Source organism: Hippocampus guttulatus, chromosome 22, assembly GCF_054856545.1.
Source record: "Hippocampus guttulatus isolate MCC_2025c chromosome 22, RoL_Hgut_1.0, whole genome shotgun sequence".
Lineage (NCBI taxonomy): Eukaryota > Metazoa > Chordata > Actinopteri > Syngnathiformes > Syngnathidae > Hippocampus > Hippocampus guttulatus.
The window spans coordinates 6,705,126-6,722,499 of record NC_141282.1 but is presented as its reverse complement, the minus strand read 5'-3'; the positions used below and the strand labels follow the sequence as shown (position 1 = coordinate 6,722,499).

Here is a 17,374-nt window from a genome sequence, read left to right as displayed (position 1 = left end):
GGCTGTCTTTTTCCACATTCCAAAGCATACGAGTCGAAAGGTGGAACCGCTTTCTGGCTTGGCTTCCCGAAATTCCTTGCGGCCTAAACCACAAAGTAATTAAGAGGATTCAGAGGACACGCCCATATTTGGTGATGTCCCCAATTGCATTTTTTTCCGGGAAGGGGGGGGGGTGTTCCTTACTTCCTCTATGCTGCTTTATCTTGGCATTTGACACTAATGCATGGCGCATGGACTAGTTTGTGTTGACCACGTGCAAGGCAGCACGGGGAACTTTCCCCCCACCAAACTTCCCAGACGTCAGGTGCAGAGCAGCCCCCCCCCCCCCCACCGCTCCCGGAGGCCTCGAGTTACTTTCCTGTGTGCGCGTGAGAGGGTCAACAATCGGGTTAAACAAGGCCAGCGCAGTGATGCGCAAACCTCGCTCGACAGACCACAATGTAGGCTAATCAATAGCTCCTGAAAACAAAGCGCGGATGCAGACGTTTATAGTCGTCGACTTGCGGCGCTAATGATGATTTGCGGTTGTGTTCCCACCACAAGGGCGCGCGTCGTCATCATCATCGCTGCATGGGGTTTGCAATTATGTGCGCCGACAAGGGTCGGCGCAGAATTTAATGGCCGTTGGGAGGAAGTTGCGGATCTTCACCTTCACGGTTCGATCGATATCGCAATCTCCGACCAAAGGGAATAGTCCTGTATCGACGTTAATTGTGGACACATAGGACATTCCTCCGTGCTTTATTTTTGTGGAGATACACAATAGAAAAAAAAACTGTACAGACAAGAAAGACATCTGGAGTTTAAACAACGATTTCCAAAGCCTTGGAAGCCAAGGCAGCACAGTTGATATCTAATTCCAACAACAATGAACCAATTTTTTTCAGACGACACTTAAGACAGGCTCGTGACATTTTCACATCGTATCGTGAGCACCTTTAGCTGTTAGTCACTGCATGGAAAAATCTCACCTGAACGGCATGCAAATCATTTTTTCCTTCTCATGTAAAGTACAGTAAGCTTTAACGTCAGGGCTCCATAAACTGTAAATAGTGTAATTGACAACCGCCCCCCCCCTACACACACACACAAATTGCAGGTAATTTGATTTCTACAAAAGCACTTCAGGTGCTGACTCTCCATCACAACCCAGGATAAACTTAGCTCTGGCCTGACATTCCGAAATTGTTTCTCAGCTGAGCTGTACCGCTTAGACGCTTCAACTGTACAAACGTCCTTTTTGGGCAGAGCTGTGGCGCCATCTTTTCCACTAACGTCTAACTCCACGCACATGCTTTCAACGACACCACAACACTCGAAACGTCAACAATGAGTTTTTTTTTTCCCCCCGATCAATTCGCCACCACGCGTTGCCGTGGCGCCAGCCGGCTGGCTAAAAGACACGCCAGAGCGATGCCGCCGACTTGGGCGAAGGCCAAACCCAGCACGGTGGCGGCGATGTGGAACACGTTGTCGTTGACCAAGCTGAAGACTTTCCGGAAGCACCCGCGGGGGTGAACGCCCGCGGCGACCACGCCGCCGTCGTCCTCCGAGGGCAGCGGCCTGTTCCTGCAGCCTTTGCGACGCATGCAGCAGCTGTCCGGCAAGGACCCCAGGGTGCCGTTCTCGTTGGGCGGGAAGGTCACGTGCTGGAGGGCCCAGTCCGAAGTCAGCCAGTCACGCCATCCTTCGGCGCCGCAGCAGCGCAGCGCCCTCTGCAAGCTATCGAGCGCGTCGGCGCGACCTTCGTCCTCCGCGTATCCGGCCACGGCCCGCTGCAGGCCGCTACGAAACCCTCCGGCGATGTCCTCCCGGTAGAAGAGACCGCAGAGTCCGCCGGCCAAGCCCGCCACCAGCGCGGCCAGCTGGAAGAAGCCGTAGGCCCTCAGCACGTACGGGAGGTTGGCCGCAGCCCCGAGACAACCGAGGAAGCCCCAGATGGTGACGGCGGCCCCGGTGACCAGCAGGATGACGGGCGCGTTGGGGTAGCGGTTGGCGGACAGCAGCATGAAGTCGGCCAGGGAAATCTGCGCCCACACGCCCAGCGTGAAGAGAGCCAAGCCGGCCGCCCAGAACAGGCAGCTGAAGGCGAGGAGACCCAAACGGAGGAGGTGCATGACGCCCAGCGGTCGGCGGCAGGGAGCGGCAGGGGTGGCCACGGGCGGAGGAGGAGGAGCGGGGGCGGGGCCGGGGGGGACCCAAGAGATCTCGGGAGGGGAGGAGAGACGACGGCGCTCCTGCTGGAGGAGGAGGTGGTCCTCCTGCTCCTGGTAGGGGGGCAGCAGGTAGCCGGGGATGGCGGAGGCGCGGCGAGGGTAAGGGGGCGGCGTGAGAAGGTTGAGGCTCCGCGGGGAGGGCAGCCTCCGGACGGCTAGCTGCTCGGCGTACCGCTCCGCAGCGTGCCTGCTGGGGCTCGGCCGGGCGGAGGGCAACTGGCGAGGCGGTGGCGAGCTCATCGTCCCCGCTTGGGCTTTATCGACTCTCCATTTTACGCCCCCTCTTCTTCTTTACGACCCGTTATTAATCCGCCACCCGCGACGCCGACCGAAGCGTAAATCCCGACAACGGCCCGCGTGACGTCTGCGCCGTTATCTGCATGCGCAGATGGCGAATTTACGCCCGTTTATTGCATGGCGAGCGATCCTTACGTCGATGCTCCCGCGCTCACCGAGAAAGGATGGGAGGGAGGGGCGGGGGGGACCCACTGAACGGGAATCAACTCGTGAACACCCTCTTCTGGCGCATTGGATTTTTTACCCCCCCCCAACTCTACCTCTACTACCATAAAACGCGATCGTATTGGGAATTCTCAATGAGGTTCTCCGGATTCGACTCTAAGCAGACACTTTGCCGAGTACGGCATATGGAAAACATATGGACTCACCACATCTCTTGTGCAAGACGAGTGCAAGACGTAGCTGGGGGAGGGGGGCCTGCCGAAGAATTAAAATTTTTTGCAATTAACGCGAGCTGTTTTATGTGGGTTGCGTGATTACCACAGAAATGACTCACCTGACCCAAGGGCTTGAGATTTAAGAGCTTCCTCCTCCCGCTTCCTGAAAATAGCTGCGGTGAGCAAATGCTGCCGCTTTGACGGGAGGCCCAGCACCTAAAATGGGAGCAAAAAAACAAAACAACAAAGACGGCACACAATAATGAAGTCGACCATACCATTCGCTCCCAAAGTCGGCACTACTTCGAGTCCATTTTATTTTCAGTTTTGTGCCCCAAATAACCCGAAGACCAGAAAACAAACCGCTTATTTTGTTCAACTCTGCTGTCAGGTCAGCAGGGGAGATGGGAATCTCTTCTCCATTGCCCCAAACGTTCAATCCAATAAAAACTCTTCATCATTCTGGGAAAAAACAAACAAACAAACTTCACTTTGTATCTTTTTACTTACATTACGCTCTATTCTTGTTATTTTCTTGGGAAGAGAATAACATTTACATACAAAAAAACAAAGAACAATCAGTCAGTGATATGCTCCGTGTGGGTCTGCATGTGTTTCTTGAGTTTGGCCTGGGACGAGAAGGTCTTCTGGCAGCGACCGCAGTCGGGCTTGGCGGCGCCCGAATGGCTGCGCTTGTGCCACGCCAGCTCGGACGAGCTCTTGAACCTGAGCTCGCAGGCGTCGCAGGCGTACGGCCGCTCGCCCGTGTGCACGCGGCGGTGCAGCTGCGCCTCGCCGCGCGTGAGGAAGGACTTGTCGCAGTAGCCGCAGGGGAAGGGCCTCTCGCCCGTGTGCATGAGGTGGTGTCGGGTGAGCGCGGAGGGCTTGGCGAAGCCCTTGCCGCAGTAGGCGCAGGGGTACGGGCGGGCGCCGGTGTGCGAGACCAGGTGCTCCTGCTGCGTCTTCTTGCTCTTGAAGCGCTTGTCGCAAAGCGAGCAGCCGAAGGGTCGCTCGTCCACGTGCGAGCGGTGATGTTTGGAGAGCTCGCCCTGGGACAGGAAGGCCTTGCCGCACTGGGAGCACAGGAAGGGCTTCTCGCCCGTGTGCATCCTCTCGTGGCGCGCCAGCACCGACGCCAGGGTGAACCTCTTGGCGCAGTGCGAGCACTGGAAGGGCCGCTCGCCCGTGTGGACGCGCAGGTGCTTGACCAGCATGAAGCGCAGCGAGAACCGCTTGCCGCACTGGCCGCACTGGTGAGGCCGCTCGCCCGTGTGCGCGGACATGTGCCGCTTCACGTCCGACCGCCGCGTGTACGTCTTCTCGCAGTGCGGGCACTTGAATTGCCGCTTCACCTGATGCGCCTGCCGGTGGAGCGAGCGCGCCAGCAGCGAGTCGAAGCCCTCGCCGCACTGCAGGCAGACGTAGCGCTTGGCCACGTGCGACTTCCTGTGCTCCAGCAGCTCGCCGGCCGAGGCGAAGCTGCGGCTGCAGATGGAGCAGATGTGCGGCAGGCGGCTCCCGTCCGAGTGGCGCCGCTTGTGGTGGTCCGTCAGCGCGCGCAGGTTTGCGAAGGACACCCGGCACGAGGAACAGGCGAAGGAGACGGCGGCGGCGTGCGACTTGCCCTGGTGCTTGGTGAGGTCCCAGGAGTGCTGGAAGGTGCGATCGCACTGCGAGCAGCGGAAGGGCCGCTCGCCCGTGTGGGTCAGCTGGTGGCGCCGCACGTCCGACGTGCGCGTGAACGTCCTGCCGCACGTCTCGCACGTCAGGGCTTTTTGCCTGCCGGCGGCCTGGCGGGGGCTCGCGGAGCCGTCGTCGACCGCCGGGCTGTCGGGCTGCACCGCGTCTCCTTTGGGAAAAAGCTTAATGGATGTATAGATTTCATCCGATTCGGACGGAATCGGAGCCTCGTCGGATCCTGAGAGCTTGCGGTAGACCTCTGTGCGAACTCTCTGCATGTGAAAGTGCGGCGGGCTGTTGTCGTCCGAGTGGTGGAAGGGGCACTGCGAGCATGTGAAGATAATGGACGTCATCTCATCGGAATCGCCTGTGGGTGAAATAATTGAGAAATCCGCAATGGTTTCGAGTCACCGGCTTTAGATGCATTTGAAGTGCTCATTCCGCGTTTTATAGAAAATGAAACAAAGATGGCGGCCACTTGTCAAATTAGCGTCGAAATAAATCAATAAAAACATTGATCACATGCTTACCTTGGTCACTTCCCTTAATGGCGATCACAGACAAGGCGACTGGTCGGTCAGCTCGAATGCTGCGGGAGAAAAGGACATTTTTTTTTGTAGTCAGGGTGGAGTTCTCGCCCAAAACCAGCTGCACCCGTTATCCCCTTTAAGTCACACCAGCCAGTGGAGGCGTCCATCAGCGGAATGGATGAGTGTTCACAGACAGGAAGTTGCGTGGCATTTATTGTTGTGTCGTCTTCTGCGGAAGAGTCCTTCGCTTCAGTGTCGGTCTGGACGTCAACGTTGGCCTCCCCAAAGACATCTTGAATTGCAAATTGACCGTTGCTCGCCGAGTCATTTTCAAGACTCTCCTTTCTCAGCGCAAACGTTTTGGTCAGCGTCTCCAATGCTTTGGCCACGTCCAAGGTCTCGCCCGCGGCTTCTTCGGCGGGCGTCACCTCCACTTGGTAGAAATCCGTCTGAGCTTCAGCTGGCGTGTCTTGGACCTCCACCTCGGTGTAGACCGTCACCACGCTGTACTGCTCGGGATAGGGGACGTTGGAGGGGTTGTGCGTAGACTCCGAACCCTGGGCGATGTTTGCTTTTTGAGAGGGTGGAATGGACAGTGCGGACATGATGCAGCCGCCCATGGTGGACGAGGGACCGTCTGCAAAAAACAAGAACGCATCCAAGACGAGTTGCCCAATCATCGTCATGGATTACCTGGATGACTGAGAATTTATGAACAAAGACAGCATTCCAAAGTGTACTCACGTTGCATTTTTAAAAGCCCAGCAGCCTTGCAGTGCTCAAAGAGCTCTGCCAGCTCTTCTGGTGTGGACTGGAGGCATTCACCCAAAAAGCCGGGAGCCGAGCCCAGCCAGGCTGCCGTCTGGAATGGAGACACATCAATGGTTAATTTCCCAGAAAAATAAGTGAAAAAAAAAAACTGCGGGACAAAGTAGAATTCATACCTGCTTGAGGTCTGGCACTGGGAGCAGCTTCTCTAATTTTGAGAGCAGCTCCCAAAGTAACGCGTGTAGGGCCGCATCATACTTTCTTCCATATTCTACAGGGAACACCTCCTATAACAATACAAACAATTTACGACAACAATAAAATATTAATTTCAAGGGGTATAGATTAGTTAGACCGACCTTAAAGAAGTATGCTCGTTCCGCCGGATCCTTCAGGAGGCTCTGAACCAGAGAGACGAAAGTGGACTCCGCTGTTTTCATGTCACCGTCGCTCTGCGAATACACGTTTATTATCCATATGAATTAAAATAAGAAGCTGATGACGTCGTCCCTGCACTTACATCTGGAGTTACTGGGAATTTCTCTAAGTGGCTGTGGATCATCTGAGAGTCCACAGAACCCCGGACAGTGCCTTTGCACAGCTCAAGGATCAGCTGAAGGAAGAGGAAATGTGAAAAATTCAAACTACCCCAGTTAAGATAAAGACTATTGCGTTTCCTTTTAAAAGAAACGCAAGCACTGTATACCCTCGCTCTTAGGCCCAGGATGAGCTGGACTCTCTGCTTGTTGTTCATCAGCCCAGGCACCGCCTCAGTCACAGCATACACAAACTCCTGAAGTTTCTGGTAGTTCATCACATCTTTCTGCTTAGCCAGCTGCCACATGGCGGCCGAGCACAGCTGCAAAGGGGGCACCAGTTGGCGCAAGGTGGACAAGGGTGGGCCGGCTTCTGAAAAATACAATCACTTAAGAAGATATTCAACACAATTGTTCTCCAAATATTAATAAAACTGTCCAAATAAAGCAATTAACCTATCTGTTTGACTGTTTTTTTAAGATGCTCACAGTACATGTAGTGTAAATAATTCCTACTGTTTCTGCTGAAAATACAGACGCAACACCACGAGCCTGAGTGACTGACGAGAAGCTTTAAATAGACGGGCCCGGCTAAACAGCAAGCTAACATAAACTGACATCTCCAAGAGTTCATTATTCAGATACATACGGTTCATTTTCGCTATATTTTTACAGGAAGCTCAAATGGTTTGCAAAGCCTCCAGTGGCCTTGATTAAAAAAATATATCATAAAAGGTGTCGTTTAATTTACGGTTTAGCATGCGCTATCACGACGCAAGCGTCCTTTTTCACAAAGTGACTTTGCTCAAATTCCGCTTTTCAAAACAAGAGTTATGCCCATCAATGAACGTTACACAATATATGATTGAGCTATTTCCATAGAGACTTTCCAATGAATACATTTTACACTTTTTTCACCAAATTTAGCTCGAAACGGAGATTAATTTGTTCGTTTTTAGGCGTGAAACCAGTTCGCTTGGCCGTACCGGATGTTTGTTAGTACCTCGCTTCAAAATAAAACGATATTTGCCGTCCTCTCGCGAGGTCACGCGATACTACAATTCATAGTCACATGAAACCGTCAACAGTATTGTGTACATCATATTTGGGTTTTCCTCAACGTATAAAGCAGGAGAAAAATAAATATTTGCACTCAAATAAGTGACCTGTGTTCTAGTAAGAGGCATGGATGAGGACGGACTTCCGATTGTGGGCTCTGGAGTTGATCTGACGAAGGTTAGTCTCAAGCTAGCCTGTTAGCTCAGCAAGGAAATGAATGTAAATAGAATGCATGTCAAATGCAGTTGTGTCTTAAAGCAACTTTTGCCAATCCACAGTCCACATTTCAACAATTACGTGTGGTTGTCACATTTCCCCTCCATTTCCCGGCCTAGGTTCCTGCCATTCAGCAGAGAAGAATTGTTGCTTTTCTCAATCAGTTCATCGTCCACACGGTTCGCTTCCTCAACAACTTCTCTACAGTGTGCGAAGAGGTTTGTGCTTTTATACTCACACCTAAAGTCACTCAGAGACTCACAACTTGAATTTTCCTCTCCAGAAACTTGCCAACATATCCCTGCGCATCCAGCAGATCGAGACCACGCTGTGTATCTTGGAAGCCAAGGTTGGTTCCTTCTCCTTCACCTTTTGTACATCACAACGCCTCTTTGATGGAATATCGCCCAACTGTGAGCAGCTGTCCTCCATCCCTGGACTGGAGGACGTCACGGTCGACGCAGTCGGACATCCCCAGGGTGCTCAGATCAATGGAACTGCCGCTTCTGATCAGGGTCCCACAGGCAGTCCACAAGCTGTGACGCTTCCTCCTCCTGAGGTACAAACATCCACCCCACTATGGTTTATTATTGTTATTATTAAATATGATCTGTTCTCTTTTAGCCGTCTCACAATACCTCAGACGATGTGACCACGCTTAAATCCGAGGATGTGAATATCATGACGGTGGCCAAGGATCCACGCTATGCCAGATATCTGAAGATGGTGCAAGTGGTGTGTGACATTTTGTATTATGGCTCTCACACTCTTTCAGACTCACCATCTTAGATGTTGTTTTTGGCAGGGTGTTCCCGTTATGGCCATCCGGAATAAAATGAGAATGGAAGGGTTGGATCCGGACTTGCTGGAGTGAGTATTGAACACTCCTTGTAGTTTTGTAGTGTTTTCCCACTTTAAGGTGAGACATTCCTTTTGGTGGTAGCAAGCCCGATGCCCCCGTGCCAGACTCGGGAGGGAAAACCGGAGAGGACCTCGATACGAATGCTTCGGATAGCGAGTCGTCCTTCAGCGACTGATGTTGAGACAAATGCAATCTGGCCCGTGCCGGCCAATCATTGGTGAAGTGGCCTGCCTGGGAGGTAGCGAGCAGCTGCAAAGGAGGAGAATCAGCCAAATGCACACGCTCCGGATAAAGCATTTTGTGGTTATTCCACTAAACAATATGTTGGGCACTCAAAATTCCATCCATTGAGGACGTTGTAGTTCTCTGGGTTAGAATGTACAACTTTGACAGATATTTTCACCCTAAATTGGGTGACATCTTCACAAACATGACAATTTTTTGTAATAACATAAATTGTCCATCGATGTGAATGAGTGGGTGGAACACGCAATTGTGAAAAAAAAGTGATGTGGAGAATAGCGCCACTTTCATACCATGATTTACGTTTTAACTGTCAACTTGAGCAGCTTTTTTTGTTTTTAAACTATTAGTGAACAAATAAAGTATCTTGATGCTATTCCTGAACATGTTTCAAATTCTTTCGTTGGAAGATGACTGCCAGACAAACAACGACAAACACTGACCAGCATCTTTCATGATTTCCTTAATATTACTCTAAGACAGAAAAGCAAACTGAAACACATCTTATTCATATTGTAAATGTGTAAAACAGCTACTCAAGTTCTTTACCTTGAGTTGTAATCCACAGCCCACAAAAGGGATGGTTGGTCACTTCTGGCTCCAGGTGTTGCAAGCGAGCTAGCTACGACACAAATGTTAATTGGTGCTGAAAGGTTGCGTATAATATTGGGGGGGGGGGGGGGGGTAACGTAACATTAAAATGTCGGATTCAACGTATTATCGTGACTCGCTGTAAATTGAGCTCCATTTCGGAAAAACCTCAAATTGAGCACATTGCCTCTGGAATGTGTTTTATTTGTGGAATTAGAGTAGCAAATAACAATAAATGCATGCATTTATTTTAATGGCTCATATAAAGTACAGTGCTTCCACTATTCTTTGATCCTGAGCAAACAATGATTAGAGAAAAAAAACAACCCTTTGACTGAATATATGCAACGTTTAAAGCACCAATCCGAAGAGCACATAGTGGAAATAACATTACTGAGACAAACAAAACGTTTCCTGATTAATATTCACATGCTTATTCCATCTCCCTACAACTAATCATTTCCTTGAAAGATCACAGCAAGGACAGAGGCACAAACTATGACTGTGTTACTTTTGCATGATTGTCAAGTGTCGGCTCAGTTGTGAAACATGCCGTTTAGAAAAAGATGCACGTACTGATAAAATGACTCAGCAAGTGTAAATCCTGATTTGTAGAAAAGTTGTACAAGAACATTCGTACTATGCTTTCAGAAGCAAACACACAATATTTAACACAGTGCACATGATAAGGCTTCTCTACTCTGAAGGAATAGAATCTCATAATTACAAATCGATAGAACCATGACATCCATCACAGCATTGATTCATGCACTTACCGGGTTGTTGCGGCTCAACATGCCGATTCCCCAAAAAAGCATGACAGCGTTTGCGTGTCTTAATGATCTAGAATCTGTTCGAAGTAAACATCTTCAAGCACCTCGTCTACTCTTCTGTGAGCAGCGCTCTTCAGGCTGGTGACTGCAGTAGTTTGCGGGTAAAACGTGGCATTTCAAAGGCCATCATACCACTCTCTGGAGGACGTAGAGGATGCCGATGTTGTCAATAGTGACGAATGTGGAAAAATCGGGTGACACGTGGACCTTCTTCAACGCGCTACCGGTCGGGTAAAAGGTCTGCAGGGCTTCACCTTTGTCCACGTCCCACCACTGGACGAGGACGCAACGAGAGACATAAGGTTTGAAACCGTCAACTGTATGTGGTGATATGTCGCCGGCGTACCTTGACGTATCCCCCGGTGGACACCAGGAGGGAGTCGTCCGGGGAGAAGTGCAGGTCGGTCACCCAGCCTCCGTGCAACGAGTCTAGGCCGTCCTTTCCGTCTCGCGAGCATATCTTCAGCAAGGTGCCTTCCGCGACGCTCCACAGCTGTTTAAGGTATAAAATGAATACAGGTTTTATGGGATGAATGTCGAAAACAACCTACCCGGATCTCGCCGCCGTCATCCCCCGTCGCCAGCCGCCGCCCGTCACAGGAAAAGCGGCAACTCCGGACGCAGTCCTGGTGGCCGCGCAGTACGTGGACACATTGCCAGGACTCACTGTGCCACCACACCTTGAAGCCCAAGACAAAAACCCATTCAGGAAAAAAAAAAAAAGAAAAGTACAGAAGAAGAACAGAGGGCGCCGTTAGAGCTCAGACCTTGGCAATCTTGTCAGCAGAGGTGGTGGCAAAGAAACGTCCATCTGCGGAGACGTGGCAAGACAAAATGGCTCCCCGGTGAGCCTCGATGTGCTGCAACTCCTTTCCGCTTTCCAGCTCCCAAACCTGAAAGAGCCACGCGCCGTCATTTCATAAATGAACGACTAATGTTAAAAGTTTATGTCATAAAATAGGTTGTCGTCTGGCGTTGTACGGACGTTTCCTGTTTCCGGTGTTACGTGATGATGTCATTCCACTGTCTTTTCTTTGATTTCAAGTCAATGTTATTGGTAAGTGAATGCCAATATTTACCTTGACCGTGCCGTCAAACGAGCAGGACAGCATTCGTGTTTCAGCAGGCGAGAGCAGCGAGAAACAACGCACTTGCTCCTGGTGGCCCCGCAGCGCGAGGCACTCGTGCGACTGCCACTTCCACACCTGCACACACAAATACCTCAGTCATGGAAATCCAAAGGAGGGCCGAGGAAGAAATGACGGTGGCCCACATTGATGGTGGTGTCCTCGGATGACGTGATGAGCGTTTGGCCGGCGTGGAGGAACCGGCAGTGCAGCACCGTCTTGGTGTGTCCCAGGAGAGTGGCGAGAACCTTCCCAGAAGGGATGGCCAGAATCTGCACACGCAAGAAATAACACCAACGTTTACGTGGCCAACACCCGGACCATCGACTGAGATCCAAACGTGTTCGATACCTCCACGGTGCCGTCCTCTGTGCCGAAGGCGACGGCCAAAGGCTTCGAGCAAAAGCACGTGCATCGGATCCGCGACGCCATCTCCTCAGACTGGAAAAGCAGCGAACCCGCTCTGCCGGCGCGCACCTCAAACGCACACGATGCAGTCAATCGAGGTGTCAATCAAAACTTCGACGTCCACGTGGCCGCCAGCTCACCTGCAGTCTGTTGCAGTTGTCTGCCGCCGAAACAAAAAATTGGCCATCTTCCCCTGAGTCAAAGAAAGCATCCGAGTCTCTTTTCAGGCGCACCGCGGAGGTGGTGTGCACTTTATCCGTCTCCCAAAGCTGCAAATGGGACGAGAAACAGATTTGATTTGGAACAGTTTCTGCGCACTAACATCAGTGAGAGTCACACTGAGCACGTCTCACCCTGACGGTCTGGTCGTCGGCGCAAGAGAGAAGCTGCGAGCCGTCGGGAGAGAACTGGACTCGCTGGACCCAACTCAGGTGACCGCTGCAGTCGGCCATCTTCTTATTGTCCGCCAGGTCCCACAGCTGCGACAGACGCAAGAGAGAGACACGTAAAAATCAAATTTGCCCCTTGAGCTGAAAACTTTCCCCATCCCTGGTCAAAAAGTATCTGTTGTACCTCCACCGCATAGTTGGAGAAGGCGATGGCGAGCAGGTTGCTGGTGGGACACGCGTGACAGTACTGCACCATGCTCAGGCGACCCGTTCGGACCTCTAACAGCATCTGCGACGTCTCCACGTCCATCACCTGCGGCAAAAGCGACCCTGAAGCCGACCACCGGCTCGAAATTGACACCTAATTTGATACCCGCTCACCAACACGGCGCTCCTGACGGCGCACACCACCCGCTTGCCGTCGCCCGTCCACGTGCTGCACTTGACCGGAACCTCCTCGCCGGCTTCCGCGCACCACTCCCGCACGTTGATGGTCTTCCACTCGTTGGCGGAGGACACCTCGAAGAGCTGGAGGAGGACGGATACAGGGACACATTCCATCTAATTGGGGGAGCTTTTTAATTTTCTTCGGTTGAGAGGCGAGACTGGCAAAGTACACGTTCACCTTCACGGTGCCGTCGTTGGAGGAGGTGGAGAGATAGGCGTCGTCGGGGGAGAAACAACAGTGGTTGACCGGTTCAAAGTGTCCGAACATGGTGTTCTGTGAAGTGGGTTTGTTCAGGTTCCACAGCTGAAACAACACAGAAATCCATAAATTTCACTCCATGTGGAGACAGATCACCAAGTTGATTGGCATTTTCCTCGAGTTCAACGGGGCAAGGCGAGTGTTTAAAAGTTACAAGCGTGGTCACAGAACAAATTAAACTTGTGTCTTAAGGCACCTTGACGTTCAAGAAACTGTCATTGGAGCAGGTGGCCAGCAGGAGAGGCCGTCGCGTGTTGGTGAACTGGCAGTGGTTGACCTGCTCCTCGTGTTCCACGTCAAAGACTCTCAGCAACATGCCGCGCTCTGAGTTCCACACCTGAAAAGACGGGCAGACACACACCAAAAAACCCCCCAAAAAACCCCAATAATAAAAATAATAATAATAATGTGCGAGCTATAATATCAAGCTATAAAATCTAATTTCACTTTTACCTTCACTTTCCTGTCGCTGGAGCAAGTTGCTAGGAGACGGTCGTCGGGGGAAAAGGCGCAACAGAGAACCTCGTCATCGTGGGCTTTGATCTCGGTCAGCTTTTCGCCAGACGTGCTCCTGAAAACCTAACGTCACAGAACGATGTGATGCGATTTTTCATTTGAAACGAAGAGACGGCAGCTCCACGCAATACCGCTTTGAATTTTGGGGAAAATTGTCGTTTGAACTGCTTCCAGTCAGATACCTTGAGCGTCTTGCTGGCTCCACACGAGGCGATCTTGGTTCCGTCCTGGGAGAAGCAGGCGGCGTAGACGGAGCCCTGGTGCGGATGGATCACCAGCCGGGAAAGACTCTCCACACTGCTCTTATTTCTGCACATGGAACCAAATTGATGAAAACCCCACCGTAAAAAACGTGAACGAGGCTTCCTCGCTTGCTTACAGCCAGTCAAAGTAGAGTTTCCCGCTTCTGGCCCGCTCCTGCGCCCGTTGCAGAGCCTGCCTGTAGACTTCCGAAGCCTGAGGCTGCGACAGAGCCAGCTGGACCACGTCGGGAAACGGCCGCTGCTCCAGCTGGTGGCCGTTGAGGGACAAAAACTCCTGGAAGTGACTGCGCACGTTGCTGTTCTGCACGGGCGGGAAACTCCTCACTTACTTGAGCCATCCTCCATGTTACAGTCTGCATTTTGATTACCTTTTTGTCCAGAATGGATCCATACTCCACAAAGTCATTTAAAAGATGAGCCGGACCCAGTATCCGGGCCTTGTGGGTGACCCAGTCCAGTGAGAACATGAGCGAGTAGAGCTCCTGGGAAGTCAAGGGCACCATCAGGAATATGGAATCCACTCCCTTCAATGAACGTTTCTTACCTGGGAGAGGTTGGCTTTGGCCATGTGGTAGGTTAAGAACCGGATCCAGTAGAGGCACTCTTCGTCTCCGGATGTGGGCGGGGTTTCACTGTAGTGCTCCTGGTACTGACGCACCACCTTGGTGTGAAGGTTCTGCAGCACAGGCACACACGTCACTAAAAAGAACCCTTTTTTCTTACAAGCGGACTTCGATACGGACCTCGAGTTGGGCGCGATTCTGCTCGACCAAGAAGTCCAGTTGGAGGTCGTGGAGGTAGTACAGTGCAGGTTTGCGGTGACTGTCCACAAACAGGAGAGACTTGTTGACAAACTCCTCCAGGATGTCCTCCACCTCCTCGGGCTCGAGATCCCACAGAATGGACAACACCTGGAGAAACAGTACCAAGGAAAAAAAACGTGTCTTTTGGATCTGTTCATCGACAGTATGGCAACGCGTTATAAAACAAATAAATAACATCTAAAAATTAACAAACACAATCCAGTTTGGAAACGTTTCAATTTGGATAGCGGGTATAAAAAACCACACTTGTCCACAAGATGGCACTATTTCCTCCCATTCAAAGCACACAACACATTTCATACCTTTTTCTGTTTTCGGCATACAGACAACTGTGCGGTTTTTAAAAATGTAACTCACCTTGGCGGGAATTTTGATGTCGGGCTCCATCACGGCGAGGTCCCGGTAGAGCTCACGGTGCTCGTCGGGCAGCACTTCGATGCTGGCGGCCATTGCCTGGTCCAGCGCGTCGTAGTTGTATGACGACGACTTACGGATGCGCTTGAACTGCTTCTGCTGCAGCTGGCGCAGGTAGTAGCTCCAACGGTCGGGCTTCTCTTTGAGTAGCGCGCCGATCAGGGAGACCACCAGAGGGGACCCTGAAGTGGACGAAACGCGTGTTCTAATCACAGAAAAGCAGCAACCTTTTTTTTTTTAAATATACATTTGGGAGCGAAGATCAAGATTGCAATGCACCTTTACATTCTCTCACAATGCTCCGAGCCTCCTCGGGCAAACATTCAAGTGCGTTTCTGGTATACAGGGCGAGAATCTCCAGTGCCTTGTTGTCATCCAAACCACTCTCAACCTCCACTTCATGTTTGGCACCTGAAAAACAGGTTGACGATGAGGTTTTTGTCGCTAGAACTCGGCGCACGGTGGTTTTGGGTGTCAGTGAATCGCTTACCGCTAACTGAGTCAGTGAGGCTTCTATTCCTGGTGCTCAGAAGGATGCGGCAGTGGATATCGAATGATTTCAGCACCGTGCTGTCCCAGATGTCATCGAGAATCAGCAGCGACCTGGAAACAGACAATTTCTCAAGAAACACTCAAATATGATCACATGCAGTGCATATTTCCCTCAAAACCAACTATCACCTGGGGTATCTGCGCAACACCAGAAAGCGCAGACGCTCCTTGGCCTCGTCCAATGAGGTGGGAGGCCGGTGGAGGGACTGGGAGTCCAGGCTCTGCTCCAGGCGGAAGCACAGCGCTTGGATCTTCACCAGCAGGTTGGCTTTGTCCAGCTGGCCGATGGACAGCCAGTGGATACCTCCTGGGAAGCACTCTGTCGGAAAAAATAATAATCTCAGCACCGAGTCATTGGGCATAGAAACAAATGAGACCCGGCGATTAATCACCTTCAATCAGCCTCTGGTCTCGTACAGCTTCCGCCACCAGCACAGATTTTCCCGAGCCGGCCATACCGAACACAGTGACCCATCCCGTGTCCTTTCGGAGATGGTAGAGCTTCTCCCGGATCTTGTTGATCAGTTCGGGTCGGCTGACAAAAACCACAGGCCTCTGAGGGACCCCGCCTGCACTCAGAACTATTTGGACTCATAGAAAAGGAGGGTCACAGTCACAGTCCATAAAGTTTCCAACTTCCTGGAACTGTGCAAGACTAATTCTCACCATCAGATGTGCTGTTAGAGCTGTTTGGTGACACACCAGGAAGGGTGGCGTGAAGCAAATTGGCCAAGTCGTAATACGCCTCCTTGACGAGAGCATTATAAAATGAGATAAAAGCGCTGTTGTCCTTCTTGAGCAGCAGTTCCAGTAGCGACGCCGCCTGCTCTTTCCTGCTAGGCTGCAGAAAGACACAAAATCACCACATGCTTCAGTGGGGAACTCCTTTATTGGAGTATCACCAACCCATTCACTGATCCTCTCTTCCTCCTCGCCACTCAGCACGCCGTCACTGATCATGTGATCCATCAGGTAGGCAGGCTTGATATCCTGCTCCAGGTTCTGGCGAAAGCGTAGCAAGCTGCTCCGGGCGCCTTCGTCCAGCATCATGACCGCCCATGCAGGAACCTGGTGACCAAATTGGGTTTCTGCAACAGACACTGATGTTGACGTATATTTTTGTATCCATCGCGGACCTGAAACAATCTGAATCTGAAACAATTCTATTTTCCTCATTAAATAATTGACTCCCAAAAGTCAATTTTCGTCTTTTGTTTGGGGAGGGTTTTATCATCGGTTGGTTCCTCAAGTCTCAGGTATTCAGTAATGTTTCTAAGCAAGATGCTGATTTAGTCTTTAAACAGGAACATGTTACAACGAATGAGGAAAAACAGTAAAAATAACGATGACGAGGGTAAAACTTTTCCACAAACTTTCAAAATGACATTTTCAAGTGAATATAATCTTGATTGGACATTTTAATTATCCTCATCTTTCATTTTACAACTTAAAATCGAAACTCTTTCTGCATGTCGAGACAGGTTCGCCCACGACCAAACAAAGAAAGTGGCCGTGGAAGGATACTTACGAGTGTCTTCTTTTCTCTAAAGGGGAGGATATTTAGTCAACTGAGTATGACTGTAATTTAAAGTCACAAAAACGTGTAAGAAGTGAGTAAAAATTGTTTGACGAAGCCACACACCTACAACCTGCTTCCCGGTTGACAACAAAATAACAACCAGCCCGGCAGGAGAGAACGAATCGTGTGACAGAACCAAACCACGTGACGCGTGAGGTCATCCGTTCTGCTTGTTTGTAACTGGGCAGACGTGTGTTGCCTTTAGGGACTAGTTGTTCGCTGGGATAATTGATTGATAATTTGTTTACCAAATTACAGTATCTCAACGACAAAATACAGTTGTTTTAGCAACAATTATCAGCTAAACATCGTTCTGTGATAGTATATTTATTTTGCAATGTGTGTATTTTTACGGAGAATTAAAGGTACCAATGCTGCCTACAGA

The 17,374-nt window shown here is 50.9% G+C and overlaps 4 protein-coding genes across 10 annotated transcripts; 1 reads left to right on the top strand and 3 right to left on the bottom strand.

The window, feature by feature from the left end:
* Positions 1 to 725: 725 nt before the first annotated feature.
* On the bottom strand, positions 726 to 2,461 carry LOC147186295 (tetraspanin-7-like). The gene has a single exon (XM_086103026.1). It carries the CDS (start codon positions 2,454 to 2,456, stop codon positions 1,353 to 1,355), a length of 1,104 nt encoding a protein of 367 aa, XP_085959152.1. The 5' UTR covers positions 2,457 to 2,461; the 3' UTR covers positions 726 to 1,352.
* A 793-nt stretch (positions 2,462 to 3,254) lies between these two features.
* Positions 3,255 to 8,110, bottom strand: LOC147186294 (uncharacterized). 3 transcript variants are annotated; one of them, XM_086103023.1, is made up of 10 exons: positions 7,057 to 7,078; positions 6,578 to 6,780; positions 6,392 to 6,484; positions 6,231 to 6,323; positions 6,048 to 6,158; positions 5,848 to 5,965; positions 5,251 to 5,740; positions 5,104 to 5,162; positions 3,455 to 4,940; positions 3,255 to 3,355 (listed from the first exon to the last, which is right to left on the bottom strand). In XM_086103023.1, the coding sequence occupies exons 1-9, from the start codon at positions 7,061 to 7,063 to the stop codon at positions 3,472 to 3,474; spliced, it is 2,643 nt and encodes an 880-aa protein (XP_085959149.1). In that variant the 5' UTR covers positions 7,064 to 7,078; the 3' UTR covers positions 3,255 to 3,355; positions 3,455 to 3,471. The 3 variants fall into 3 exon arrangements, with proteins under 3 accessions (XP_085959149.1, XP_085959151.1, XP_085959150.1); XM_086103025.1 differs by lacking the exons at positions 3,255 to 3,355; positions 7,057 to 7,078 and adding an exon at positions 7,945 to 8,110 and having other exon boundaries at positions 3,380 to 4,940; XM_086103024.1 differs by lacking the exon at positions 3,255 to 3,355 and having other exon boundaries at positions 3,380 to 4,940; positions 7,057 to 7,453.
* On the top strand, positions 7,497 to 9,163 carry washc3 (WASH complex subunit 3). Its single transcript, XM_086103027.1, has 7 exons — positions 7,497 to 7,643; positions 7,802 to 7,900; positions 7,966 to 8,031; positions 8,104 to 8,241; positions 8,307 to 8,417; positions 8,488 to 8,552; positions 8,626 to 9,163. The coding sequence occupies exons 1-7, from the start codon at positions 7,593 to 7,595 to the stop codon at positions 8,717 to 8,719; spliced, it is 624 nt and encodes a 207-aa protein (XP_085959153.1). The 5' UTR covers positions 7,497 to 7,592; the 3' UTR covers positions 8,720 to 9,163.
* Positions 9,164 to 9,561: 398 nt separating this feature from the next.
* On the bottom strand, positions 9,562 to 17,095 carry apaf1 (apoptotic peptidase activating factor 1). 5 transcript variants are annotated; one of them, XM_086103018.1, is made up of 27 exons: positions 16,939 to 17,095; positions 16,317 to 16,498; positions 16,077 to 16,251; positions 15,803 to 16,000; positions 15,540 to 15,729; positions 15,349 to 15,461; positions 15,138 to 15,269; positions 14,802 to 15,040; positions 14,364 to 14,531; positions 14,165 to 14,296; positions 13,989 to 14,102; positions 13,737 to 13,921; positions 13,540 to 13,666; positions 13,295 to 13,420; positions 13,038 to 13,178; positions 12,761 to 12,886; positions 12,517 to 12,663; positions 12,320 to 12,448; positions 12,100 to 12,225; positions 11,887 to 12,015; positions 11,690 to 11,815; positions 11,485 to 11,610; positions 11,291 to 11,416; positions 10,979 to 11,104; positions 10,763 to 10,891; positions 10,558 to 10,704; positions 9,562 to 10,484 (listed from the first exon to the last, which is right to left on the bottom strand). In XM_086103018.1, exons 2-27 carry the CDS (start codon positions 16,458 to 16,460, stop codon positions 10,338 to 10,340), a joined length of 3,768 nt encoding a protein of 1,255 aa, XP_085959144.1. In that variant the 5' UTR covers positions 16,461 to 16,498; positions 16,939 to 17,095; the 3' UTR covers positions 9,562 to 10,337. The 5 variants fall into 5 exon arrangements, with proteins under 5 accessions (XP_085959144.1, XP_085959148.1, XP_085959146.1 ...); XM_086103022.1 differs by having other exon boundaries at positions 15,803 to 15,991; XM_086103020.1 differs by having other exon boundaries at positions 16,317 to 16,510; positions 16,939 to 17,092.
* Between the last annotated feature and the right edge of the window lie 279 nt (positions 17,096 to 17,374).